The 27,710-nt window shown below is 48.6% G+C and overlaps 3 protein-coding genes across 3 annotated transcripts in view; 1 reads left to right on the forward strand and 2 right to left on the reverse strand.

Annotated features, from left to right (window-relative positions):
• Nucleotides 1-6,863, forward strand: part of Rock2 (Rho associated coiled-coil containing protein kinase 2) — a 90,556-nt gene extending 83,693 nt beyond the window's left edge. The window contains exon 33 of the mRNA XM_090337440.1: nucleotides 4,591-6,863. Within this exon, the coding sequence (XP_090193566.1) occupies nucleotides 4,591-4,594 (4 nt within the window). The 3' untranslated portion in view covers nucleotides 4,595-6,863. The remainder of the gene's footprint in view (nucleotides 1-4,590) is intronic.
• A 1,825-nt stretch (nucleotides 6,864-8,688) lies between these two features.
• Slc66a3 (solute carrier family 66 member 3) lies at nucleotides 8,689-18,677 on the reverse strand. The gene is made up of 7 exons (XM_090337441.1): nucleotides 18,441-18,677; nucleotides 15,672-15,754; nucleotides 15,489-15,558; nucleotides 14,508-14,565; nucleotides 13,958-14,078; nucleotides 11,054-11,095; nucleotides 8,689-10,133 (listed from the first exon to the last, which is right to left on the reverse strand). Exons 1-7 carry the CDS (start codon nucleotides 18,581-18,583, stop codon nucleotides 10,042-10,044), a joined length of 609 nt encoding a protein of 202 aa, XP_090193567.1. The 5' UTR covers nucleotides 18,584-18,677; the 3' UTR covers nucleotides 8,689-10,041.
• Nucleotides 18,678-23,215: 4,538 nt separating this feature from the next.
• Cimip5 (ciliary microtubule inner protein 5) lies at nucleotides 23,216-25,673 on the reverse strand. Its single transcript, XM_090336218.1, has 3 exons — nucleotides 25,339-25,673; nucleotides 24,285-24,324; nucleotides 23,216-23,418 (listed from the first exon to the last, which is right to left on the reverse strand). The coding sequence occupies exons 1-3, from the start codon at nucleotides 25,569-25,571 to the stop codon at nucleotides 23,224-23,226; spliced, it is 468 nt and encodes a 155-aa protein (XP_090192344.1). The 5' UTR covers nucleotides 25,572-25,673; the 3' UTR covers nucleotides 23,216-23,223.
• Nucleotides 25,674-27,710: the final 2,037 nt, after the last annotated feature.

Below are 27,710 nucleotides of genomic sequence, written 5' to 3' on the forward strand. Positions count from 1 at the left end.
CCTGCCCAGGCTGGCTTTGAACCGTGATCTTCAGCTCTCAAGCCTCCTGAGTCACTAGGATTACAGGCGTGAGCCACCAGCACCTGGCTTTATGAGACTCTTAATTCAATAAACCACCAGATTTTTTTTTTCCTGGTCCTGGGGTTTGAACTCAGGGCATGGGCACTGTCCTTGAGCTTTGTCAAGGCTATCCCTCTACCACTTGAGACATAGTACGTACCACTTCCAGTGTGTGTATGTATGTAGTACTGAGAAATTGAACCCTGGGTTTTTTGCATACTAGGCAGGCAGTCCACCACTGGATCACACTGCTGGCCCCATCAAAACTGTCATGTTCCCTCCCACCCCCATGTATGTGTTACTGAGGAATCAAACCTAGGGCTTCATGCATGCTAGGCAAGCACTACCACTAGGCCACACACACCCCACCCCTCAGAATTATTTTTTAATTTTCTAGTACCCATTTCTAAATTATAGAAGGTTAATACTTTTTTTTTTTTTTTTTTTTGCCAGTCCTGGGCTTAAGCTCATGGCATGAGCAATGTCCTTGGACTTTCTCAAGGCTAGAGCTCTACCACTTGAGCCTCAGCACCACTTCCTGCTTTTTTCTATGTATGTGATACCAAGGAATCGAACCCGGGTCTTCATGCATGCTAGGCAAGTACTTTAACCACTAGGCCAAACTCCCAGCCCAAAGGTTAATACTTATTTGGGGAAAATACTTAAAGTATCACAAATCAGAAATGAAAAAAATAAATATGAATCTGATCTTGTATTGGAGGAGCTTTTGCAATAAGCTGGGATCCAGTAGTGGCTCAAGTCTGTAACCCTAGCTACTCAAGAAGCTTGATCTGAACATCCAGGCTCAAGCCAGAGGATGCAGACAGATCTGTGAGAGTCTTATCTCCAACTAACCAGAAACGTACCAGACTGGAGGTGTGGTTCAAGTGATTAAGTACCAGTACCAGCCTTAAGTGAGAAAAGAGTGCAGTGCCATGAGTTTAAGCCCAGTAAATAAAAGGGGTGGAGCTGGGAGTGGGATGGAGAGAATATTAGAGTTGGACCAGAATGATAGCCCTATAAAATTGAAAACACCATGTATTTGTAGTATCTTGTGAGAAAGACGCAGAATGTATGGGTAGTATCTTTGTATGTAAAAGCTTTTTAGGGGCTGGGTTGGGGATATAGTTCCATGCCTGGCCTGCAAAACATCCCGCTTTAGTCTCTAGCACTAGGGATAAAAGAGACACTTGTTTTGTAAACTTTTAAGAGAAAGAAGATTGCATTATGTAAAATGAAAATAGTGAGGACCATATGGCATTCCTGTTGAAATAACATAAAAAGGAAACCTGATTATTATGCAAAAAAATAAAACTAAAACATGAAGCCTTTGTTCACCTGTCAAACTGACAGCAATGAAGATTATTGATGGTGAGGTAGAAATGGATATCTTCATGGTTTGCGGTAGTAGGACTCAAGCGCACCTATTTTGCTGCACTTGGACAGTGTTAGGGCTTCTTGAAGTATATCCTCCTCCCCCCTCCCCTCCTCTCTTCTCTTCTTTTCTTTTGCCAGACCTGAGGCCTGGGCACTATCCTTGAACTTTCTCATGTTCTACCACTTGAGCCACAGCACCACTTCTGGCTTTTTATGTGTATATGATATTGAGGAGTCAAACCCAGGGCTTCATCCATGCTAGGCAAACATTCTACCGCTAGGCCACACTTCCGACCCTTGAAGATTGTCTTTATTAGTCCATTAGTAGAGGAGACAGACAAGCAGTTATAGTACTCTGTAAAATGTTGTTGATGGTATGAACACAGTATTGAAGGGGAAAGGAAGGAAAAAGAATTCTGCCAGATGACATCAGACATGGAGAATCAGAAATAGAGGAAAAGCAAATCCAGGCAGAAGGTCATATGCAACAGCAGGAATTTCAATGCCTGTAGTTGTGCTGTGATTGGAGAGCAGTAGAAAGCAACATGACTAGAGGGGAAGGTGTGAGCCTGGCTGAAAAGGACCACTCTGTTTTCACTGTGCTGCAGATCTTCCGGTGAGGGATTGCTATGTTCACACTTAATGAAATCCTGAACTGAGTAAAGACACTTAACGTTAAGAGAAAAAACTACATTTATAAAAATGTTCTAGGTTGGAATAACCAGAACTAAGGGAGTGGGTAAGAAGAGGTTTTAGTCTTGATGGCTGCAGTGATACTCCAGTGAGTAGACTTGAAGGTTATGACACGGATGGATACGCATTCAGAGATTTTATAAAGACAGGAGACAGCAGGCTTAGGTACCGAAAGTTCTCAATGTGTTGAGTGTTCACCACATACTAAGCATGACGTCATTCTCTCCCTGCCTCTGCTGTCAACTCTCTTCCCCTCTCCTCTCCTCCTCCTGTAAGGGCAAGTCTCTAATCTGAGTTCAAGCCTCAGTACTTTCAAAAACCATAAGTAGAACACAAGAATGCAAATACTTCAGGCCACTCACATGGAGAACCCAGGCTGAAGTCTGGGAATGTGCATTCTAGAGAACCATTGATGTGGCAAGCCGGAACTTTAGGGACCAGGTGAGTTCTTTGACAAAGTTTGATTCCTGAACATCTCAGTTATACACAATCAAAGGTTGCTTCTAGTTAAAGGTGATTAGTGAGTTACAATGTTACAGTCTGGCTTGTTGGAATGGAAAGAAACATCCCAAGTACCCAAACACAAAATGCAATTTATGTAGCCAAGATCAGTTGTCAGGGCTGCTTTCATTTTCATATGCATAGCTTTTCCTTTGTGCCTAGTTTTCCTATGGTAAGCATAGCTATTGCCTCGCTGGACAGGAGGTCTTGTTGGACTGACTTTTCTCTTATTCTCCCTTCCTTCTTGGGTTTGGGTGCTGTTATAGGAAGACATGAGCCGATGATCTGGGTACTTCTGTGAAGGGAATGTTGTGACAATTCTCCTTGCACTGAGGGTCTAGGTGATTAGATCTTTTTCTGGGCAGTGGGGATGAGGAGAAAGCCCATTGTGTCGTTTTATCCCCAGTATTATTCTTGTCTTCAGTTCTCTGGTACTCTGAGAAGTGTACCTAGCCAACATGACTGTGTATACTTACAGATAAAGAAAAAGAGTTTCCTAGATGCACCTATCTTAATTTTTATCACATAACTGATGCAGGAAATGTTAAAATGCCTACTGAACCTTCAAAGTTTGATTTCTAGGCCATGACATTAAGCTGTGGTTTGTAGAGAGCATTAGAGTATAAACTTGCAAAACTCCTGTTACAGATTGCTTGATTTGGCATTTAAAGACTGGGATTGGTCATTTGATGATGTTGATGGTGGTGATGATGATGACGATGTTTTTGATTTCTGAAGACGTATGGGGTAAATCAACAATGAAAACTGAGTTGTTTTAGTACTTCAAGTAGTGCATGTGGTTTGCACTTGGGCTTTAATTATTTTTTATGAGTTTTGAACTTCCATAGTCATTTTTTAACAATACATATTTTTTTCAGAACTATTCTAACTAAAATTTCCATGTCAGATATAAAAGTGAAATGCTATGTTCAGATTCTTTACAGACTAAACTTTCAGTGTAGTTGGAACTCATACTTTTAAATCTTAGGTATGAAAAAAAGAGTTAAAATAACAAAAGAAGCTAATTCTGGTACCTTCTATTCTATCCAAAGAACCTGTATTGGGAAAAGTAAAATTTACAGTGTTTTCAAGTTCCTGCAACTGTCTGGTTTGTGAACATAGCATGAGTTTCCTTTGTCCCTCTATGTCTTTCCCATTTCAGCCTTCTTTCTAGCTTGCAAGAATTGAGACCTTAAAACCTTTCTAAGTTTGATTAGTGCTATAAATAGTATTATCTGGTTTGGCTTTCTTGTGTTGCAATGAATTATTTGCAAGAATCTAATGTTACTTTTGCTGAAGAATGCTGATGATATACTATGGAATTTTCTGTGGTTTTAGAACATGTAAAATCCTTTGGTTAATAACTTAAAGGGAAGTTGAATAATAGCTGAGCCTCATGACTCTAAACCTTTTAAACAATAGATTTATAAGCAGTGGTATCAGTTCTAAGAAGCATGTTGTGGAACATAAATTATGTAATATCAGAATGTTTATGTTCAGGTTTTACAACAACCACATGTTTCTTCCTTTTTGTAGATGGAAGAAATATGGCATAGGGTCAAACAGTTATACTTAGCCTGGCCTGTGACTCCACTGCCTTTTCAGTTCCATGAGGCAGCCAGCAGTTAACCGCATATCAAGCTCCTATTCACATAGGTTGTTCTGTGGCATATTGTTTAACTCCAGTAGCTTCTTAACTGCATTACAGCATATGCATAGTGTTTGAAGCCAGTTTGGAGCTTCCAGAGCCCACTGTTGCATTGAGAAAGAATATATTTGCATGTGCCTAAAAGTAAGAAAAATAGTAGGATTAATTATATGTATGCATGGCTTAGAATTAGAGGTATGAGTATGTAGAGGACAGTAGTTAAATAATCTCAGTGAATGCATTTCTAGATAATTTTAACTGTCTTTTAAACTATCTCATGCCAGCTAACTTGATTTTTCCTTTCTTTCCAGTTAACTGTCTTCTGTGAAAGCAGTCGTTCCAGGTGACTATATTCTCCCAGTTAAAAGAAGACTGAAATATGATGTCCCCAAATTTATTAAAAACTATATTTTATGAGAGACTGATACACACATCCATACATGTGTCCCCTTTTCCTGTAATGTAAATTAGAAATCATGGACAGATTTTTCTGGGCTGCTTTGACCAGCAGTGACTGGTGAGTAGAGCGAGGGTAGACACCGAGCTCCTCTGGCCCGCCGTGTTCTGCTCTGCGGGCAGTCGTTCACACTACACACACCGCCAAATGCAGTGCTACGCAACATCTTCTTTCAGCTTCAACCAGGATTTCACCAGCACATGTACCCAGAAGAACCTGGGATTGGATTCCACTACAATGACACTGACTGCATCTTAACAAGAAGTGACCATGATATGGTGTTATTTGTAATGTGTATGTATGTATATGTATATATATATATGTGTGTTTGTGGGACATATCCAAATACACACACACACACACACACACACACACACAGTACTGTAATACTGTAAAAGGTTTTTTTAACTTACCATTTTATTTTTATATGTATTAATTGGATATCATTTCTTCAGTTGCCACTATGCACTTGTACAAAGCCATAACCCTCGAGTCTGTTCTCATGCACATGTTTCTGGTAGAAGCTGCATGTTCATGTAAAGCAGTTACTGCAACACAAAGCTTGAAGTGAATGCCAGTGTCCTAGTGAGTGCTCCATGATAGGCGGCATCGCCAATGTTGAATGCCTTAATTTAATTGTTTTCAGAGTCTCAACCCCTTTCTCTATTTATGGAAAAAAAACAAAAACAAAAACAGGAACAAGTATTTACCAGCTCATAGAATGCAAACCAGCTTTGTGGACAAAACATAGTGCACTATTTTTACACACAGTAGTTACATCAGTGTCAGGCTCTTGATGGTGTAACACTTTTTAAAAATGCATTGGTCATAGAAACAATAATGGGTAGAGTTGGAACTTAGGCAATGCCTTTGTACAGCCATCCCCTGTCCGGTCGTCAGTGTTAGCCTGTGCATACAGAAGATTGTGCATGGAATTTGCTGGCTAACCTCGCTATGGTTACGTGTGTGACTCTTTACATTTTCACACTCGTGATTCAGAAATTGTCTCAAACATGAGGAAAACTAAGATGTATGTAGATATATTTTAACTATTTAAATGTGATCTTGAAACACAACCTTATGGCAATATTTTAGTGTTGGGTTAAGAAAACTGGTAACTTGGAAAAAGCAGCCTCAGAGGCACTTAATTTGATTTTTTTTTTTTTACTTTTAAAAGGCAATTAAGATGATTTATCTCTCATCCCAGATAGATATGTTTTGTATCATGACATATGCAACAATGGTAAGCAAGTTTTGTCTTTTAAAAAAATTATGTACGCTTTTACCAGTCTCATTTATATACATCACAGTTGGGTATGATATTGAAATATCCATTATCTCAGTGAAGGAAGTAGGCTTTTATTACTTCCTTCTAGGGTCAGTGTAGAGAAGAGTTTGATCCTCATTACAGATGCTATTATGGAAATTAAACATCAGTGTTGGCCTACTGATATTGAAGCTGAATTCTGTGATTTTTTTTTTTTAAAGTTAATCTGCATCTTTCATGCTGCCTAGACTAAAACTAGATGTGCAGTGCTTCTGTGCCACAGGAGCACTCTGCAGCTCTGGTTTGGGCATAGCTTTCCCTCCCTCGCTCCCTCCCTCCCTCCCTCCTAGACTAAGAAAAAAATATATAGAGAGAATATATATAGAAGAAATATTTCCATTCATCAGAGTTGTTAAAAAGGAGACTGAATATTTTATATAAAGATTTTGTTACACTATGGGAGGTTCTAGCCTATTCTGAATTGGAGAGTATATATATATATATTTTTAATAAACTTTATTAAGGTGAAATAATGTCAAGTTTACACATGAGTAATTGAAGTATTTGAATACAGAAGGCAAAAGTTTAAATTTTGACTGTTGTACATATATCTGTGGGGTGTGTGTGTATGTGTGTGTGTAAAGAATGAGGAGAGTCATGCTGGGCATGGATCTGTACAGGCAAATCTGCAGGTGAGGGCCTGAGAGGCGGAGAGATCTCCCATGGAGACGGTTCCCGCACTGTGGCTTCATGTCAGGATTCTGAGGTGGTTCTTCAAACCAAGGGAAATGTGCTGAATAAACACCCCTGAGTTCAGTGGAGAACGGGCCCTTCCCCTCACTGCTGCCTCCACACACACGCACCCGCACCCGTCCACGTTTCCTTCCCGCACAATCCAAGAGCATCACTTTCCTTTGTGCCAGTTTCACTCGCCTTGAGACCCCAAACTTCCAAGTCAAATAGGAGACCAAATATTGCTTATTTCTGAATACCTGGTTTCTCCTAGAACCGCAAATACCTCCAGTGGGGAACTGAGTGAGTGAGTACTGCAATTTTCTCCATTACCTGTTTTGTGGGGTAACAAGACAGAAGTAGGAGAACTAATGCCGGTAGTTACTGTTGAAAATGAATGTGTGAAACATTTTTATAAGTATTAATTTTTTAAAGCCCTGTCTCAAAGCAAGATTTTTTTTAAACATCTGAAAGTTTGAAATGGTTCAGCTAATCAGTGGAAACAGGTCAGTGCTTCCGGAACTGACCCGCGCGTGAGGGCTGCTCAGATGGGCCCCAGGCTGCCTCCTCAGCTCATTGGTAGATCCCAAGCAAGACACTCAAGGTTGCCAAATCTCAACTTAAGAAGTTATGCTGCTGTCGTGAACTTTTCTTTCAGGATTCTAAGGGTAAATCAGAGAAACTCAGACACTGCACTTACATTAAGTATGCTTTAAGTCACGTGCTCTGCCCGGCTTCGAGCCAGCCAGTCCCTTGAGTTTCTCCTCCCCTATGAGCCCCGCTACCAAACTCACCTCCGCACCTGGGTGGTGAGCATTCAGCTTCCCTGGCTGGCGGACTAGGGCCCTGCTGCTGGCTGAAAAGCACTTTGAAGAAGAGCGCTGTGTGACAGTGCCGGGTGTTAGGCCCAGGGGCCTCCCTCCCTCCCCCTTCCCCATAGGACTTTTGTTTGGAATTGTATTAAGTTATGAACTGCATGGTTTAATCATAAATATTTGATCAGTTGTTCCCCTGAACAAAAAAATCAAACACCCTTGATTTTTTAAGCATTGTTTCATCTTTGTAGTGATGTAATTGTATTTTATGCCTGCTTTTTATAAAATAAAATAGATGAAATGAAGATGTAAGCATTTTCCTATTTTCCTGTGGAACACTAAAGATTTATCTTTCAAAGATGGTGTCATCCTAAGATGTGAAGGATGGGGTAGGTGTTATCTCAAGACCAGATGTACAGCACTTGTGCCTTTTTATTTGCGGAAAGCACAGAGAATTGAGCCAGGGCCTGTCTCTGAGGGACATACATATAGCTGGCAGCAATTTGTTACATGTGATTGAGGGCAGAGCAGGCGGGGGCCCTCAGTATCTGCCAATGGGTAGATACTAGAAGTCTCTCCAGTAATCTTTGGTAATCAGTAGGCTCTTTCCGGGGCACTGGGCCTTGCTCATGAGCAGGGTCTTTAGGGCTTGCTTCAAGCAGTGGCTAGGTACTGATAACGTGTGCCCAAGATGTTGGAGCTGGGTGCCAGTGGCTCACAGCCATCAGAAGGCTAGGATCTGAGAATCGCAGCTCAGAGTCAGCCTGGGCAGAGGTCTGGGAGACTTTATGTCCACTGAGCTCCCAAAAAGCTCCGAGTGGAGCTGTGGCCTAAATGGTAGAATGCTAGCCTCGGGCAAAAGAAGCTCATGAACAGTGCCCAGGCCCTGAGTTCAAGCCCCAGGATGGGTACCAAAAAAAGTATTTTTTGAGGTAAAAACCTGTCACATAATCTGTACTTCCACTAGCAGATCCTAATTTCATGTGCAAAAGCATCAACTTGGATTTTATTTTTAATGACAATTGCAGCTGAAGAAATTTCACAGTGGGTGGGCAGCTTGAGCTTTCCTCGACCTCCTGGTCCTGGGTAGTAGTGCCAAAAAAGATGAACTGGCTAATTGACAGCTTGAAGACAGGGCTGAGTTGAAGATACTAAAATTTATTTCATGTAGGAAATGTAAGCATTTTCCAGTAAACATCATTTACTTAACAGCATAAAAGGAATGCCACCTAGAGGAATGTCGAGGCAGATACCAGATAAGCTGTCTAGGGAGGAGACAGTCCCTTAAGAACCGGGCAGGGCCTCATAATATCCTTTACTACAAAGTTTTCAGTGACTTCAACCTAGTATGTTGTGCAGAATTCCAGTAATAGTAATTGTATAGCTGTACAGCCGTTTAAAGTAAATGTAGACATGTGCTTGAAAGCTTGTTGGAATTTCCTCTTCCTAAGTAGAGACTGCCTCTAGTAGTACCTTAGGTTAGGGATTTTATTTTATTTTTTGTCCCTGAGCTCTTCAGCTCAAGGCTACCACCCTACCCTTGGCCTGGGCCTTGTCCCTGAGTTCTTCAGCTCAAGGCTACTGCCCTACCTTTGAACCACAGCACCACTATCGGGTTTTTTAGTGGTTAATTGGAGTCTCATGGGCTTTCGTGCCTGGGCTGGCTTTGAGCTGAGATCCTCAGATCTCAGCCTCCTGAGGGGCTAGGATTACAGGCATGAGCAGTTGTCCATCCGGCTTAGGTTAGGGATTTGTTAAAGGCACAAGTGAAGTTAAAAGACCATACAACAGGCACACACTCAACCCAATTACACTTGTGCTCACTCTGACAACCTGGCTTAACCTGGACAGGTGTTGATTGCATTATGATGAAGAGTAAGGCCGAGCTGGTTTTCCTGTGCTGAAATGAAACACCCAGGGCACAAGCCCTACTGACATATTACTTCTCTGCTGACTGCAAAACCCCACTCCACTAGTGTTCATTTTAGTTTTGGAAAGACTGTTTTATGGTGATGGTACTTGGGCTTGAACTCAGTGCCTGGGCCTTGTCCCTCAAGCCGCAGGATATAGAATGCTGTATTGCAGTTGCCTCTTCCAAGTCTAAGTGGACAACTCTAAACTATTGCTGCAGATGTGAAGATGTCAGGAGGCACAGCCTATAATTCTTGTACTCAGGGGGATCATAATTCAAGTTCCACCTGGGCTATACAGTGAGCAGAGGGTGGGCAGGGGTGGAGAAGTGGCATTTTAAAACAAGTACTTAAGTAGTTCTTCCCTTTATCCTTCTTTCCCAGGTCTACGGTAGTCTTGGGTGGACTTGAATTTGTGATCCTCCTACTGAAGTGCTGGGATTATAACCACGATGCCTGGCTACAAGCACTTGTGAAGCTAAATAACTTCTGCCTTCAAAGTTCCTGCAGTGACTGGGTAAACTTAGAGAAGACTTCAGTGCTTTTCTTTCGGTTCCCCTTTGTGTGTAGCACAACATCCATCACTCAGTCTTTACAGCAGGCTTCCGGTAGCGCAGTACTGTAGCTGTTACCCATATATTTAAAGCTAGCATGACAGCAAAACGTGTAAGAACTGAAACCAAAAGGAGAGAAAAGCTGGGTGTTAAAAATATTGTACTTTATAAAGGAAAATTTCTCCTGCTCTAAGACCAGGTACAGCTCTACTCCCAGTCCAGAAATGAAACTTGTATGGATCAGGAGACTTAGAAGAAGGTTGACTCAAATTGGGGGGAAATGGTCTTCCACTCATCTACCTTGTGTGACTTGGTCTGACCCCACGAGCAATCGTGTCATTTTTAGTGCTGGCTCAGTCCAGGAGGTGCTGGCACTTTTCAAAATCCGCCAACCTCTCAGAAGCACGGTGTTAAGCAAAGGCATTGTAATATATGCCTATATACCAGCCACTAAGGAGACTGAGGCAAAAAAGGACCAAAATGGATCCTGGCCAGTTAGCTCAGTTGGTTAGAATGCCAAACTGGGCAACACGGTAAGATTCCCATATCCAAAAAAGAAAAGTAATTCTGAAGTGGAGCTGTGGCTCAAGTGGTAGAGCATCAGCCTTGAGGGAAAACAGCTAAGGGGCAGTGCCCATACTCATTGACTTCAAGGCCCAGTACTGATGTGCACATGCGCACACACAAATAGATCTGCTACACCCTAAGGATTTTCTTTTCTTTTTTTTTTTTTCTGTCGGTCCATGGGGCTTGAACTCTGGGCCTGGGCCCTGTCCCTGAGCTCTTCAGCTCAAGGCTACTGCCCTACCCTTGAGCCACAGCACTCTGACTACTTCTGATTTTCTAGTGGTTAACTGGAGAGAACGAGTCTCATAGACTCAAGTGCCTGGGCTGGTTTTGAACCGAGATTCTCAGATCTCAGCCTCCTGAGAAGCTAGGATTTCAGGCATGAGCCACCGCACCCAGCAGCCCTAAGGCTTTGAATAAAGAAGCATCATACAGAACATAAACAGGTGTAGAACAAAAGCATTTTGCTTACTTGTGAAATCGTTGGTGGTCATTAATGTCGTTACTATTCTTGCTGTAAAAGAAAATATGGTAATAACTTGATTTTCTGACATTTGGAAATAAAAGCTCAAATTTATCCCTTTAGTATACCAACATAAACTTATTTCTGGGAAGACTTTTGATGGGGTAGAACATGCCATGACACCCCACTTAATCTAGGGCAGTCAGGTAGCCTCCTAATTAACTGCCAAAAAGTCCAAAGGAGTTCAAGTAGTAGCATTCCAGCCTTGAGAGAAAAAAGCTGAGGGACAGTGCTCAGGCCCAGAGTTCAAGCCTCTGTTCCCAATAGCAGTTTCTGGACTGGACTGTAGCCCCTTCCTGTCCCTAACTCACCTACCCTTCCTCCCCTGTACTCCCAAATCCTTGGTGACTGTCATTCTACATGTCAGATGTCTGAGCTCAAGGGTCTGGCTTTTTTTTTTTTTTTAATTTGTTTTTTTGTGCTGATCCTTGGGCTTAAACTCAGGCAGGGCCTGAGCAATGTCCCTGAGCTTTTGTGCTCAAGGCTAGTACAGTACCACTGGAGCCACAGCTCCACTCCAGATTCTTGACAGTTAGCTGGAGGTAAGAGTATCATGGACTTTCCTGCCTGGAGTGGCTTCGAACTACAATCCTCAGATCTTAGTCTCCTGAGTAGTTGAGATTACAGGCTTGAGCTACTAGAGCCTGGTGTCAAGTTCAAGTTTTAAGACTCCATGTATTACCAGGTACCAGTGGCTCACACCTGTAATCCTATGAACTTAAGAGACAGATCTGAAGATTGAGGTTCAAAGCCAGCTGAAGCAGACGAGCCTGAGAGATTCTTATCTCCAATTAATCGCAAAAAACTGGAAGTAGAGATGTTGTACAACATCTGCCTTATGGGTGAAAAAAAAAAGAATGCAAGAATACAAGCCCGGAGTTCAAGCCCTAGTACAGACACAAGAGTCCATTGAGCCAGGCATGGTGGCTCATACCTGTTATCCTAGCTACTCGGGAGGCTGAGATCTGAGGATCGTGGTTCAAAGCCAGCCCAGGCACTAAAAAAATAATCCATGAAACTCTTATCTCCAGTTAATCACCAGAAACTAAGAAGTGACCCAGAGTTCAAGCCCCATGACTGACCAAAAAAAAAAAAAAAGAAAAGAAAAGAAAAAGAAGAGAGTCCATGGCTGGGTGCCAATGGCACAAGCCTATAATACTAACTACTCAGGAGGCTGAGATCTGAGGATCACAGGTCAGAGTCAGCCTGTGCAGGAAAGTCTGTGAGACTCTTACCTCCAACAAACTACTCAGGAAAAGTCAGAAGTGGCTCTGTGGCTCAATTGGTAGAACACTAGTTTTGAGCAAAAGAAACTCAAGAACAGTGTTCAGGCTCTGAATTCAAGCCCTAGGACACAATAACAACAAAAAAGAGTGCACGTATGAGTGAGATCAGATAATGCTTGTCTTCTGTGCAAGTCCACTACTGAGTGTATGTCCCGGCGCCCACATTCACTGTGGCATTACTCAAATTAAGATGAGGGGCCATCCATGGGTGACTGGATAAGGAAAATGGAAAGACATACAGAGTGGACTGCTATTTGGCCATACAAAGGAATCCTGTGGAGGACATCTGGTTATGTGTATGTGAAACTGTCCAGGCACAGAAAGACAGGAATCCTCTGATGTCACTGATGTGTGGAATCTCAAGATATAAAACCATAGACACAGGGGAGAATGGAGTATGGGGAGCAGGTGTATGTGTGTCGGAGGGGCGGGGATTTAGGGAGAGAGCACCCAAAGGGTTTAAAAATCCAGTTATGTGGTGGGAGTAAATTCCCCTAAAACAAGCTGAGTGAGGTACTACGTGGTACTACCTAGATGTAAGTTTTAGAATATAGTAGCCAGGGGAAGGAAACTAGACTAAGTGCTATAAATGTCATTCCATTCGTGTGTCTGGGGTCTGAACACAGGACCTTGAGCTCTCATTTGGCTTTTTCACTCACAGGAGATTATCTATCCATCTATCTTTAATATGTACATATATGTATAACTATATAGCACTCTCAATAGTTTAAGAGCTAAAAAAAACTAAAGAAGACAAATAATTTTCAACATAAAAAACTTTACAAGGAACTAGAGGCATGATTCAAGTGGCAAAATGCTAGCCATGAGTAAAAAAAAGCTGAGTGAAGCCAGGTGCTGGTGGCTCAAGGAGATTGAGATCTGAGGATTGCAGTTTAAAGCCAGCACGGGCAGGAAAGTCCATAAGACTGTTCATCTCCAGTTAACTACCCCTAAACCAGAAGTGGAGCTGTGGCTCACAGTGGTAGAGTGCTAGCCTTGAGCAAGAAGTCTCAGAGGCAATGCCTAGACCCTGAGTTCACAACCCCATGACCAACCAAAAAAAAAAAAACCAAAAAAGCAAAATCATAAAAGTACCAGGCCCTGACTTCCAGCCCCAGGACTGACACAAAATAACGGAAAAAAAAAATCATCCTAACAGCAATCCTTGATGAGGAAATATATCCTGTAAGTTGCAGAAGAACCATGTGTGAAATGGTAAATTTACGTTCACTTTGAAGTCTCAAGTATTTTGATTGACAGGCAATATATACATATTTGGAGTACTTATTAGCAGTGTTTGTGGATATAAAGTACCATAATTCTCAAAAGCAACAGCACCATTTTCATCTTTTTTAAGCCGCGACATGAGAAAGGATTCAAATTTTGTGGGGGAGAAGGTGGTGTCACAACTAGAGCTTCAAACTCAGGACTTCATACTTTCACTGGGGATCATTAGAGGCTGTCTGTAAAGTACTTGCAAAGTAATAAAATACCAGGGACTGGGTCACTCAGACACTAATTAAACCCCTTTCTGGGGAGACAGTGGTCTTCACAAAGGCATCCTTACTTGCACAGGTGTACGCAGACAGGCCCCAGGTCAGTGCGCTCACAGCTCCTGAGTCTTGTGCCTTCCACAGATACTGGAGCTGAGCAAACTTACTGGCTGCGCTGATGAATGTACACAAATTCTGTTGCAGATAAAATGTGAGAAAGCCAGGAGCTTATTTGTTTAAAAAAGAAAAAGTCAAGTTGGGCACACCTATATCCCAGCGACTTCAGAAAGCTGAGAACCGAAGATCCCAGGTCCAAAGAAGCCCGGCCAGACAAATCTGAGCGACAGATGCCTATCTCCAGTGAACCCCAAAAAGCCAAGTGGCTCAAGTGATGAAGTGCCAGCCTTGAACAAAACAGTTAAAAGACAGTGCCCAAGGCCTGAGTTCAAGCCCCAGTACAGGCACAAAAAGAAGACAAAACCGCCACATATTTAAGTAAGAACAATGTCTGCACTTGGGTTGTACTGCACTCTGAGCCCCAGCTACCGTACTGGGTCAGGGAGTGGGGTGCAGAGAAAAGCCCGCTGCTCCTCCACCTTGCTGGTTTTCAAAGGCACCACTCACCATAGCCAGGTCCATGATCCACTTCTGCAGGCTGAGGACGAACCAAGAACACACAAATCTTACCAAGAGCTAAGGGACGTGGCTGTGGGTCACTGCAGCTCCACTCTCCCATCTGAGGCAGACCCAGACCATGGAGGGGGGAGAAATAACTGGGCTACACCTTGACTCGTTTAGAAAAGATAAAGGGGTTGTAGGTGAACACCACTGGGTGTTCCCGGACTGTTCCCCGGGCAACTTTGGGGTGCACCAGACAAGAGGGGCAGCCAAGGCGCCTGGAGTAGACCTCTCATTCTACCTCCTACATGCCATACACACAGGACCCGGAGATGGCTGTTAGTATAATGAATCCCATTAACTAAAGGAAAGGACCGAAATACACAGATAGTGCTTGTGGAAAGTCAGCAGTGCCGAATGCTAGCAGCTGAGTCCTCATGAGGCGGCACGGCCTGAATGCAAATGGACGAAACTTGATTTTGAACCCTCTTGGCTGAATCAGGACCAGCTTTCTATTTAAATAGCCACATGGAGGACTAATGAGCCATCCGACTCCACGATGGGCTTGCCCACAAAAAGAGAGGATGTATTGCAGGTCAGCGGCTCATGCCTGGAGTCCTACCTAATCAGGAGGCTGAAACCTGAGGATCATGGTTCAAAGCCAGCCCAAGCAGGCAACTTCCTAAGACCCTCCTCTCCAGTTAACCACCTAAGAGCCAGAAGTGGAGCTAAGGTTCAAATGGTAGAGCTCAGGGGCTCTGACACCAAGCCTCAGTGGTACCACTCTGCCCCCTCCCCCCAAAACAGAGGACACTCCGTTAAAATGGAAAGAGTATAAGTATATTCCATGCCCTAACACCCCCTAATTTTTTTCTTCTGTTTGGATCTGGGGCTGGAATTTGGCACATGCTAGGGTGCTAGGCCCATGCTCTCCCACTGCCCCCCACCCCCTGCCACCCACTTCATTCTCAGATGCTGAAAGGATACCCAGCCAGGTAGGGCGCCGCCTGCTTCACGTTCCCATTAAAATGAAAGACGCACAGCAGGAGGATGATATCTGAAAGAAGCCTCCCATGAGAAGAGAAAGGGCAGTTGGGGTTAGGGGACAGGAGGGGGTGGAAGGCGGAAGGGAGCCAGGGGCAGGCCCAGGGTGGAAGGGCTTTCTGGTACCTTGTGCAATGAGGACGGGGTACTCCAGGTAGGTGAGCAGTGGGTTCCCATAGTAACACTGGTAGCGAAGGAAGACCAGGAACCTGCAGAGAAGGAAGCACATGTTCACAGCCCTACCTGCACTGTCTGGACCCCAAAGAGTAGCATTTGCCAAATTCTACAGCGGGCAATGGAAAGCCACTGAGCATTCGCTACATGCTAGATGCTGGGTTGGAAAACAATATATATGACTGCTAAGAGGTTGTTTACAAGGGACATTCACATGGATGCTCACATGGCTCATGTAGTAGAGTGCCTGCCTAGTAAGTATGAGGCCTGGAGTTCAAATCCTAGTACCACCAAGAGAAGAAAATGAGCCAGGTGCCCGTGATTCACACCTGAGCTAGGATTCTAGCTACACCGGAGGCTGAGATCAGACACAATTCAAAGCCACCCCAGTCAGGGAAGTGTGTGAAACCCTATTGCCAATTAAGCACCAAAAGGCTGGAAGTAGAGCTGTGGCTCAAGTGGCAGTAGAGTGCTAGCCCTGAGCACCAAAGCTCAGAGACAGTGCTCAGGCGTTGGAAGCTCAGGCTGGCCCATGAATCTGCATCACTGAGTAAGATAACCACACAAATAAATGAGCTGTCATGTGTGAACGCCATGTCAAATTTGAGCTGTATCGTCGGTATTGTGAATCACTTTCTGCTGAGACTTGATTACCATTGGGTACGAATATGTTATTGCTTTATCACTCTCTGCTGAGACCTAGAGTGAGAGTAAACACGTGGACCTCCCCGCCCTGCCCACATTCGTGCTGATAGGCTCCTGCATCCTATATTAGTTGAATGGACTTCCTCAATAAACGAGTTCCTGCCTTGACAGGTCTCCCTGGCACAGCTGATTGTCCTCGGGTGGGGGAGGGCTGGGTGCGGGTGGTCAGTCGGCCCTCTCCTTTCTCAGCTTGTCCTGTTGGGGTGTGTTCTCTATCTTTCCTGTGTGTCAGGAGGGTCCGAGCACTAAAAACCCAGACACTCAGGCCCTAAGTTCAAGCCCCAGGAAGGACCTGCACTATTTAAAAAAAAAAAAAAGAAAGAAAGAAATGAGAAGGAATGAGAAGGACATTCACATGTGGCAAAGCTCTGAACAAGATCGCTAGAGACTAGTCTGGGCTGGGGCCTGCCAGTCTGCAATGCCAAGCCTTGGTAGCACCCAGTGGGGACATCTGCATAAACAGGCTGGCAATGTCCCAGAGTGGCTGGGGGGCGGCGTGGAGGTTGGTCTACCAGATGTGGCCTTTCCCATGCTGCCCTGTGGAGAAGGGCGGAGGAAAAAGCAGTAGGAACCATCTTAGTTCCTCCAAGAAAATTCCAGCTGTGTGAGTGTCGGGCCCCAGGTTCCTGCTCTTCTCTAGAGCAAAGGCTGAGCTCCTCCCTGAGACCAGCACCTGCCTGCTTGCTCAGGCCATAGGTCGTGTGTGTGTGTGTGTGTGTGTGTGTGTGTGTGTGTGTGTGTGTGTGTGTGTCTATACCTGCGCTCACGCCTGGGTGCTGTCCCTAAGCTTCTTAGTTCAAGGCCAGCACTCTACCACTACAGCCACAGGGGCACCCAGGATTGGAAAGTGGGGGGGGAGAGGAAGAGATGGGGGGAGGAAGGAAGAGAGAGAGAAAGGGGAGGGAAGGAGGGAAAGAAAAAGAGGAAGAGAGCAAAAAAAAAAAAAAAAAAGAAAAGGAAGGAAGGAGGGAGGGAGAGAGAGAAAGAAGGAAGCCAGGGAGGGAGGGAAGGAGGGAATGTAGAGAGCTGGGATCCTGCTGAGCAAGCTCTATTGTTCCTAGGGAAATAATGCTTGGCGGGTGACTACACGTCGGTGACGGAATGCAGTGCCAGGTGGGTATTAGATGGGTCCAGGAATGTGGTGTGGTGCAGTAAATCGCTCCTGGGGTGGGGATAAGATGCCCTGGGCTGCACGGTGGAGCCGGGGGGCGGGAGGGGGGGCACCGTGCCGGGCGAAGGTCCCGCCTCTGGCCGGTTCGTTTGGCAAGAATTAAAGCGGATGCGCCCCTCCCTCCGGCAGGGTCCAGCCCCTCCCCTCGGGCCCCGGAATGCCTGGCCTGGCGTTTCCCCTTCCTTTCGGTTTTAGGTCGGAGCCCGGGGCTGGAACTCGGCAGCGGCCGCTTCCGCCCACCGGCTGGAGCTCTCCCGACGGCGCCACCCGACGGCCTCCACCCGCGCCCAGCGGCCGGCCCAGGGCGGAGGGAGCCCCCACCGCTCCAGACCCGCCGTTCTGCCCGGGCGCCCCCCGTGGGAGGTCGTCACGGGGCGTGGAACGCACCCCGGGGGTGCCGGCACCGGGCCGGGCTCCGCGGTACCCGCCACCGGAGGCGCGGGGAGCGGCGGGGAGCGACGCCGGGCTCCGCCCCACCCCGTCGGGGCTCGGGACCGCGCGCCCCGGGCGTATTTTCCCAGCTAGCGTCCCAACCCAAAGTTTCACCACCTCGCCTCCCGGCTCCCGTTCCGCCCCGAGCTCGTCACCCCGACAGCCGTCCAGCTCCTCCTCTTCCAGGCGAGAGATCGAGGCCAGGGAAAGGGTGGACAGTGTGGGGTGGGCTTGGGGACAACGAAGGCGCGTCAAGGGTCAAGGTTTTGTAACAGCCGGGCAGACGCGGTCCTCGAACGCATTCCTCCGGCTCTGGCTCCCGCCCTGTGGAATGGGCGCGCGGGGTCCGCTCGGCGCCACCCGGGGAAACGCCGTCGGGTCCCCAGCCGCCCGCCCGGCCGGCCGCGCCTTACCCCGCCAGCTCCAGGAGTAAACTCGGGAGGCTGAGGCCCCGCGCGCTGCGCGCCGCCAGCTGCGCGTGGATCTGCGGCAGCTTGAGCGCGGCGCACACGCCCAGCGTGCTCCAGTTGCAGAACCACAGCAGCGCGGCCTCCATGGTCCGGGCCGGGGAGGGCGGGAGACGCAGCGGACTCCAACTACCGCCGCTCAGGATGCGGTCCCGTCGGAGGACACCAGCCCGGCGTCCTTCCGCCTTCCCGCCCCGCCCCGGACACGCCCCCGTCCGGGCCACGCCCCTCCCAGCCGCGCCTCCTGGCCACGCCCAGCCCCACCCTCGGACTCCCATCGGTCCCGCCTCCTCTGCTTCAGATCCCCGCTTCCGGGCTCGCCCCGCCCCCGGCGCGGCCACGCCCCCGAGGCTCCGCCCCCGGTGGCCACGCCCCCGGGGTGACTCAGCCTCGCCCCGGCTGCTGCGCTCGCTGCTGATTCATTTTCCGCTCGGGCCGCGGGAGACACCCAGGCAGCCCCGCCCTTGAATTGCGGACCAATGGCACCCGTGTGTGTGGGTGGGAATTGTTCTGTTGGTATTTTCTACTCTCTGCAAGGGTTTTGCATTTTTTAAGCATTTCTGAGATTGAAAAGTTTTCTCTCAGTCTAACAACTCAAGTTCAGCTGCGTGCATCCTCGCCAGGGCCCTTTCACCTCCCCGACGGCCTGGCCTCCAGCTCATGAGGGCCCCGGTCAGTGTGAGGCCGAGAGCACGCACGCGCACACACACACACACGCACGCACACACGCATGCACGCACACACACACACACACACACACACACACACACACATGCAGGCCAGATTCTCCCCACCCTGGTTCCGGGAAGGGAGAAGAGGGACCAGAGCTGGGCCTCTCAGCCTCCTCAGCTCCATCCTTTCTGGGTGCCTCTGGCCACGACCAGGCCATTCTGCTACCATGAAAAAAAATCTAGAAAGTGCTGCGTCCTCCCCCTCAAGGCTAGACGAGAATAGAAAGTTTAGAAGGAAATTTATAAAAAGAATTGAATCCCAGCCCTGGTTAGATTACTGATCAGTGGCATTTTTTTTTTTGCTCTTAAGAACCACCACACACAGGAAGAAAGAAAGAAAGAAAGAAAGAAAGAAAGAAAGAAAGAAAGAAAGAAAGAAAGAAAAGAAAGGAAGGAAGAGAGAGAAAGAAAGAGAGAGAGAGAAAGAGCTGGCTGTCATGACTCACACCTGTAATACTAGCTACTCAGGAGGCTGAGATCTGAGGATCAAGGTTCAAAGCCAGCCCAGGCACAAAAAGTCTGTGGGACTCTAATCTTCAATTAACCACCAGAAAACAGGAAGTGGTGCTGCTAGAGCCTTGAGCTGAAGAGCTCAGGGACAGTGCCCAAGCCCAGAGTTCAAGCCTCATGACAGGAAGAAGGAGAGGAGAAGAGGAGGGGGAGAAAGCAGAGGAGGAAAAGGAGAAAGTCCAAGGGTTTCCACACCTTATATTCTTTTTTTTTCTTTTTTCTGGTTCTAGGCCTTGATCTCAGGGCCTAGATTCTTTCCCAGAGCTTCTCTTTGCTCTACCACTTAAGCCACAGCACCACTCCCAGCTTTTTCTGTGTGTGTGGTACGATGGAATCCAACCCAGGGCTTCATGCATACTAGGCAAACACTCCACCACTAGGCCACACTCCCAGCTCCCTTTTATTAATTCTTGCCTTAATCAGTTATTATTATGATAGAAATAGAAGTGATCTTTTTCTTTTATTTATTGTACATTCAATAGAAGCATTCTTCAATATGGAAATTTAAAAACCTGTCAGGGTCCGTTGCTGATGCACAGCTGTTATCCTCAGCACTTGGGAAGCCAAAGCAGGAGAATAAGGAGATACTTCTCAAAACAGGCTGTGGATGCCTTATTGTTGTTGTTGTTGTTAATAATTATTATTATTTATGTGCTTATCTTGGGACTTGAACTCGGGACCTGGGCACTGTCCCTTACCTTTTTACTGGAAGCTGGCACTCTTATCATTTGAGTCACAGATCCAGTTCTGGGTTTTTTGCTAGCTAATCGGAGATGAGAGTCTCACCGACTTTCCTGCCCTGGCTGGTTCTGAACCATGATCCTCAATCTAAACATCCCGAGAGATTACAGGTGTGAGTCACTGGCCTCCAGCTCCCCTGCTTTCTTTTGCAGCACTGGGGTTTGAAGTCAGGACCTGAAGTCCTCATCATTTCCTGGTCATCTCTATCTATGGCCCGGCAGATGCCAGGTTCACTTTGTTCAGTAGAGAGTGGTCACTGCTCGCTGAGGGAGGCGGAGGCGCAGAGGTGAGAAGGAAGGGAGGCGCTCTTCCCCGAGGCCCGAGGCACCTCAGCTCCTGAGTCCAGCCCCTGTGGAACCCTGCCATTGCCCAGCCCAAGGCTGCTGAGGTGCCCTCTGTGCTCTGTGCATGAATCCAGGCATGCTTCTGTTTGCCTGACCTGCAGCCTTGGGACCACTTTATTCAAGCTCAAATGAGACAAGAGCCTGCCTCAGGAACCTGGGCCAACTGCCAGTCTGTCCTGATTCCCATGGCCCCTGAGTGACGAGGAGAAAGTTGGGAGTTGGCAAACGGGGCAGGGAGTGGTGAGCGATCACACAGGCGGGCTGCAGTGGTGCACAGACAGACACTGGGCACGCACGAGCCTCCAGTGTGCTCCTGGGGTTCGGCTGGGCCGTGGTGCGGATGACAGGAGCAGAGAAGAGGCTGCCGCAGGAGGCGGAGGGTCCTAGAGAATGAAACACAGGCAGGTGAGACGTGACTCGGCCTGACGCTTGGAGCCAGCCAGTGGAGTGCCAGGGATGGGTGGCTCTGCGACAGAGCTGCCACCTCAGAAATCACAGCCGTGGGTCTGACAATGTCCTGAAGCCTGCAGGGAGAATGTGGACTGTAGGGAGAAGTCAGGTGTGGGGACAGACCCTGATCTCCACAGGCTGGCTAACCTTGACGTGGGGGTCCATATCTTTGACATGGCTTCCAGACCTCTCAAATGCTGATAACACTACTTACAGAGGAGATGCTATGGTGACAGTCCCCAACAGGTAGAGAAGATACTGCTTAAGACCCTCCACTCCACGCAGGGGCAGTCAGCCTCCATTTTCCCTCTCCCTCAAATGCTTTGCAGGGCAGGAGAAGAGTAAAACACCATAGAGCATGCTGTGGCCTTGGGGCAAAACCACAGATCAGGCTTTTTTTTTTTCCTCCTGAGGTCAGTACTACATACTTGCTAGACAGGTGCTCTACCACTTGAGTCACAAACCCAGCCTTTCCCACACTTTATTTTTCAGATAAGATCTCATAGCTTTGCCACGGATCTAGCCTCTGACAGCAATCTCCTACCTGTGACTCCTGTGTTCACAGACACGAATCACCAGGCCTGGCTTGTTTGTTGAGATGAGGGTCTCTATAACTTTTATTTTTGCCAGGGTTGAACTTTAACCTGGACCCTCCCAATTTTGACCTCTGAAAAGCTAGGATGACAGATCCGAGTCCCTACACTCATTTTAAAACATTCTTGACAGCTATCTTTATACCCACCAAGCCCACGGCAGGCACTTGACCATTGCACGATATGACCTCACTCTCTACTGCCTGACCACAGACTGTTGCCCAGACCTATAATCTCAGATTGGACAAGGCTCCCAGCTGCTGCCACTATCCGACTCACAGAAAGAAGGCTGCGTCTCAGATCAAGGGTGAAGGCTGCATGCTGCCAGCCTGCCTTACGTGTCTTCATGTGTGTGCCCCCGCCCCTAGATTCTCGAGAGAACGAGGTCTGGAATATCAAGATCTGGAGTCATCCCAGGCAGAAAAATCTGTTAGACTTCATCTCCAGTTACCTAGCAAAAAAGCCAGGCTGTGATCAGGGCTCAAGTGGTAGAATGCCAGCCAAGCAAGCAAGCTGAGGGAGAGGGTGAGGCCCTGAGTTCAAACCCCAGTACCACCAAAAGAAAAAAGAAACAACATTTCCTGTAACTGCTAGTCACACTGGTAGTCCATTCTTGGTGAACGTAGGAGACTGGGAAGTCAGTCTTTCTCCAAGTCTTCCCAAATGCAAGGTTGTGACAGTACAGGTCAGCCATAGATGAATACAACCCCCATAATGTCAGAACAGTGGCAACTAGTCCAATATCCCCACCCCTCTGGTTTCCTCTCTCCAGAAGGCCTTCTGAGAAGATGGAGAGATTGTTCTGATCACCAGGGTAGCCCCGCCAGAATCACAGGAGTAGAGGAAGAGAAAAGTCCAGAGAGATGAGGAAGGATTCGAACTAGAGGAGGAAAGAACCTGGTGGCTCACATCATCCAGAAGGCTGAGGCTGGAGGGTCAGGAATTGGAGGCCAAGACCTGGGAGTGTGGCTCAAGTGGCAGAGTGCCTGCCTAGAAAATCTGAGCCCCCCAACCCAATGCCCCAAATAGAAGTCAGGAAAAGATGGAAGGAGTGAATCCTTGCCAGGGCCATCAAGAGCCCATCTGTGGGACCCCTGCTCCTGGGTGGGGCTTCTAGCCCTCAGACTGTAGGATGGCACTTTGTGGGGTCCTAAGCCATTCAACTTGTGGCCCCATTGTTACCAGGCAGTACTAGATGGAGAAGTAGAAGGATTGGGTAAAGGGGGAGGGTCAGGGTGGAGCAGATCCCATCCAGGGAACCAGTTCCTGGCATGGCTGAGTGGGGGCCACAGGTGCCCACAGCCCCATGTGGGCTACCCGTGGCTTGACCATGCTCACACCCACCTGGGGGGGGCTGCTCCTATACCGGCTGCAGTTCCTCTGCCAGCTTCCTCTTGCGAGCCCCTTCGGAGAAGAGCAAGTGATCCATGCGGCTGAGTGCCCTCCCCAGCGCCGTATCCACCCTGCTGCCCACGACATGGTTGGAGGAGTTGGGGACTGTGCCTGAGAAAAGCGACACGGACTCTGGCAACGTCTCAGGCTCCTTCTTATTGCCCTGAGGGAGGGGACAGTTCAGGTCACCGCACGGTGGCGCATGGGTGGCTGACACCTGCCAATCCTAGCTACAGGAAGGATAGGAGGCTGAGATCTGAGACTTGGGGTCTGAAGCCATCCCAGATGGGAAAGTCTGCAAAACTCTTATCTCCAGTTAACCAGCAAGGGCCTGGAAGTAGAGCTGTGTCTCCCAGTGGTAGAGAACCAGCTTTGAGCACGAAGCTAAGGACAACACCCACACCCTGAGTTCAGGCCCCAGGAACCCATATCCATCACCCAAAGGAGGGCTTTCCTGCAGTGGAGACTCTTAGAACGAGAGAGGACAGAACAGACCACCTCTGTCCTGGCAAGCGTTCTCTGAATGCTTCGTCCCTGTTCGGATTGGCACAGACAAGGATAGCATCATCCCATAGCCTCTGCCACCTAGCTGCCATCCCCTCCTCAGTCCTAGCTTCCCTTGGCTTATATACCCTGTGAAGAGAGAGACTTTCCCCCCTGCCATGGCTCCTGGCACACGGGCTCCTCCACTTCCGCCATGTGCCAGCACTGGGGCTGGAACTTGGCCTGGGTGCTCTCTTAGCTTTTTGGCTCAAGGCTGGTACTCAGCCATTGGAGCTCCACTTCTGTGTTTTTGATGTTTCATTAGAGGAAAGCGTCTCCTAGACTTTCCTGCTGGGGCTCACTTGGCATTGTGGTCTTCAGATCTCAGCCTCCGGAGTAGCTGGCATCACAGGTGGGCGCCACCATCCACTGGCTGCAGACTTGGAGTTTCTTAACATAAGACTGTGTTATCCACCATGGCAGTGCCAAACACAAAGGAGACTGTGCACATGATGGGAGGGAGGGAGGGAGGTGAATTCACCTTACCATTGGATCATAGTCTTTCAGGAACCCCCAGTGCTCAGTCCTGCAAAGAAAAAGCACATTGGCAATGTGACTTCTCTTGGGGACATTAAGATCAACTTGCAGCACACCAAGTATGTAAGTTGACGTCACCGTGTGTCATCATGGAAGAACTAAAATAATCTGTGACCAGACAAGTGTCAGCCAAGCATTTCCAGATGCATCCTACAACGCGAACAGAGGCTTCCAAGACCAGAGACCCCTGGCAGTTACTCTGGCAGCCCCTCTCTGGCTGCCGACTTCCTCACTGTGCTAGGGTCGCTTGAACAGTCTTTGATTTTCTCTTCTAATTCCCTCTGGGCCTCTTCTACTATTTGAGTCTTTGCTTGTCACCTTCTCTGAGAGACTTTCCTCGGTGATTTTATCTAATTAACTAGTTCATTAATGAATGATAACTGCTGTACTAGAGCTTGAACTCCAGCTCTGGGCACTGTCCCTCCGCTTTTTGGCTCCAGGCTGGTTTTCTACCACTTGAGCCAGTTCAGCTCCAGCTCCATCTCCTGCTTTCGGCGGTCCTGACCAGAATGGCTTTGAACCGCGATCCTTGGATCTGGGCCTCCTGAGTCGAGGGCGCCCTGGGCGCCTCCACCAGGGGGGCTTCCAGCCCAGGCTTGGGACTGGAGGACCCGGGCCCCCACCCCCAGCTCCCCAGTGCGATCCCTGCCTCCATCCTCAGAGATGGCTCTCCCTGGTTTGGGGACCAGAGGGCTCCACCCCCCCCCCCCCCCCCCCCCGCCCCGCCTCAAACACCTTCTAGGCAGTGAGGGGCTGTGCTGTGCTGGCCTGCCTCCTCTTCCTACCCATCCTCCCCCTTCCCCCTCCTCCTGTACCCTCCCCAACTTTTCCTCCACCCTCTCCTTCCCCGTTCCCTGCCAACTCTGACCAGGGCTGGCCCCCTCTCCTAGACTCCGTTCTGCCCCCTATCCCCAATATCTTCCCACCTAGCCCCCCAATTCCAGAAGCTTCATAGACCACCCCCCTGGGTGGGGCAGGGCGGCAGGAGGGGGGGGACACTCACCAGCGCTGCCGGCTACGGCCCTCGGCTTCCACCATCTCTCGCCACAGCTGGTCCTGCTGCACCCCCAGGGCCTCCCGAGGGGTCCCCGGAGCACGGCGACCACCGGCCAGACCCCTGCCCGCCACAGGGCCGCTCAGAGCAGCTGGGGAAACTGAGGCTGGCGGCCTGGTGGAGGACAGTCGATACCCAGCTGATGTGGTTCTCTGGAGCTCAGGGGTAAGGTGACTCTGCATGGTGCCAGTAAGCCTGTGTGTGTGTGTGTGTGTGTGTGTGTGAGAGAGAGAGAGAGAGAGAGAGAGAGACAGACAGACAGACAGACAGACAGACAGACAGAGACAGAGAGAGACAGAGACAGAGAGAGACAGACAGACTCACTCACTCCTCCTGCCTGGACCCTGAGGAGCTCCTGCTGGCTCTCCCTCCCGGATAACCCTGGCTAGTCTAATCCTGGGAGCTTTATAGGGTCTGCATTGCCCCCCTCCCCCCGCCCCAGCACAATCTCAGATCTCAGGTGGCTGCAAAGACAGAGCTGTCCCTTCCCTGAGCCTGTGTTGACCGTTGTCCTGGGAACAGGCGGCTGCTGAGGGTGCTGGAAAGGGGTGTGTGTGTGTGTGTGTGTGTACACGAGCCCCCTGGTACTGGGCTTTAACTTAGGTCTGTCAGTCCTAGGGCTCTACCCCTTGAGCCACGGCTCCACTTCTGGCTTTTTTGGTGATTCGTTACAGATGAGAGTCTCACAAACTTCCCCGCTACAATCCTTCCATCGCAGACCTCAGCCATCAGCCCGGACTGGCCTTTCAAGTTAGAGATAGAGGCATATTTCATGTCCTCTGTAAGCTTTGTGCTTCTGGTTTTAACTGGTGTCTTGGAGGTAGCCAAACCACCATTCATCATGTCTTTTGTTAGGGATTTCATCTTTTTCACATTTGGCCTCGTTCAGATTTGGTGCTCTTGCAGTTGTCAGCATGGCATCAGTGGTCAGACTCAGCACATCCATGCTGCAGTTTGGAGCTGGCCCTGTGCTGCAGGCTCTGGACCAGCCTCAGCCTTGAGCAGGGGCTCAAGCAGCTGGAGGAAAGGACATGAAGCCAAGGAAGGCAGAGACACCCGGGGAGCGGCCCAGAGACACCCCTCTGGGAGCTTCCGGGGGTCCAGTGTCCAGGAGGCTCCCTGGAGGAGGGTCACACGCAGCGTCTTCACTGGAGGCTGGTCACTGCAGGCACCTGCTTCCCGGCATGTGCCCCATGCCAGATGCCAGGAAGGAAGCAGGCGTTTAGACCACCTCCACACAGTTTAGGCACAGGGGGCCATGGACCAGGAAATACGGGGATCCCTCCCCGAATTCAAACCTCTAGACTTCAGCTGGTGGATTTCTCTCTGTTTTTCTGAAGATCAGGGCCCAGGTGGGGAGTCAAAGAATGGATGTTAAACTTCCAGGAGGGGGGTCAGCAGAGTGGATGGTACAATTCCAGGTGAGGAGTCAGCAGAATGGATGCAACATTTCCAGGTGGAGTTTCAGCAGAGAGGAGGGTACACTTCCAGGTGGGGAGTCAGCAGAGAGGAGGTTACAAATCCAGGTGGGGGGTCAGCAGACTGGCTGTTACACTTCCAGGTGGAGAGGTAGCAGAGTAGATATTACAAATCCAGGTGGGGGGTCAGCAGAGTGGATGGTACACTTCCATGTAGGGTGACAGCAGAGTGGATGGTACACTTCCAGGTGGGGGGTCAGCACGGTGGATTTTACACTTCCACGTGGACAGTCAGCAGAGTGTATGGTACACTTCCAGGTGGGGGGTCAGAGAGTGGATGGTACATTCCCAGGTGGAGAGCCAGCAGTGTGGATGTGACACTCCCAGGTGGAGGGCCAGCAGAGTGGATGGTACACTTTCAGTTTGGGCATCAGCAGATTGGATGGTACACTTCCAGGTGGAGAGTCAGAAGAGTGGATGTGACACTCCCAGGTGGAGGGCCAGCAGAGTGGATGTGACACTTCCAGGTGGGGTCAGCAGAGTGGATGTGACACTTCCAGGTGGGGGTCAGCAGAGTAGATGTGACACTTCCAGGTGGGGCGATCAGCAGAGTGGATGGTACATTCCCAGGTGGAGAGTCAGAAGAGTGGATGGTATATTCCCAGGTGGAGGGCCAGCAGTGTGGATGGTACACTTCCAGGTGGGGGTCAGAGAGTGGATGTGACACTTCCAGGTGGGGGGTCAGCAGAGTGGATGTGACACTTCCAGGTGGGGGGTCAGCAGAGCGGATGGTACATTCCCAGGTGGAGAGTCAGAAGAGTGGATGGTACATTCCCAGGTGGAGGGCCAGCAGTGTGGATGGTACACTTCCAGGTGGGGGTCAGAGAGTGGATGGTACACTTT

Source organism: Megascapheus bottae, chromosome 7, assembly GCF_031878675.1.
Source record: "Megascapheus bottae isolate mThoBot1 chromosome 7, mThoBot2.hap1, whole genome shotgun sequence".
Classification (NCBI taxonomy): Eukaryota; Metazoa; Chordata; class Mammalia; order Rodentia; family Geomyidae; genus Megascapheus; species Megascapheus bottae.

Coding starts and splice junctions, on each gene's coding strand:
- Slc66a3 (XM_090337441.1), bottom strand. CDS start 18,583: ATGGAGGCCGCGCTGCTGTGGTTCTGCAACTGGAGCACGCTGGGCGTG. Junction 14,079..14,507: donor GGATCATGGACCTGGCTATG/GTGAGTGGTGCC, acceptor TATCTGCAACAG/AATTTGTGTACATTCATCAG. Junction 10,134..11,053: donor GACCACCAACGATTTCACAA/GTAAGCAAAATG, acceptor TTTTGGTTTCAG/TTCTTACACGTTTTGCTGTC.
- Cimip5 (XM_090336218.1), bottom strand. CDS start 25,571: ATGCAGAGTCACCTTACCCCTGAGCTCCAGAGAACCACATCAGCTGGG. Junction 24,325..25,338: donor GGCCGTAGCCGGCAGCGCTG/GTGAGTGTCCCC, acceptor TTTTCTTTGCAG/GACTGAGCACTGGGGGTTCC. Junction 23,419..24,284: donor TGAAAGACTATGATCCAATG/GTAAGGTGAATT, acceptor CCCCTCCCTCAG/GGCAATAAGAAGGAGCCTGA.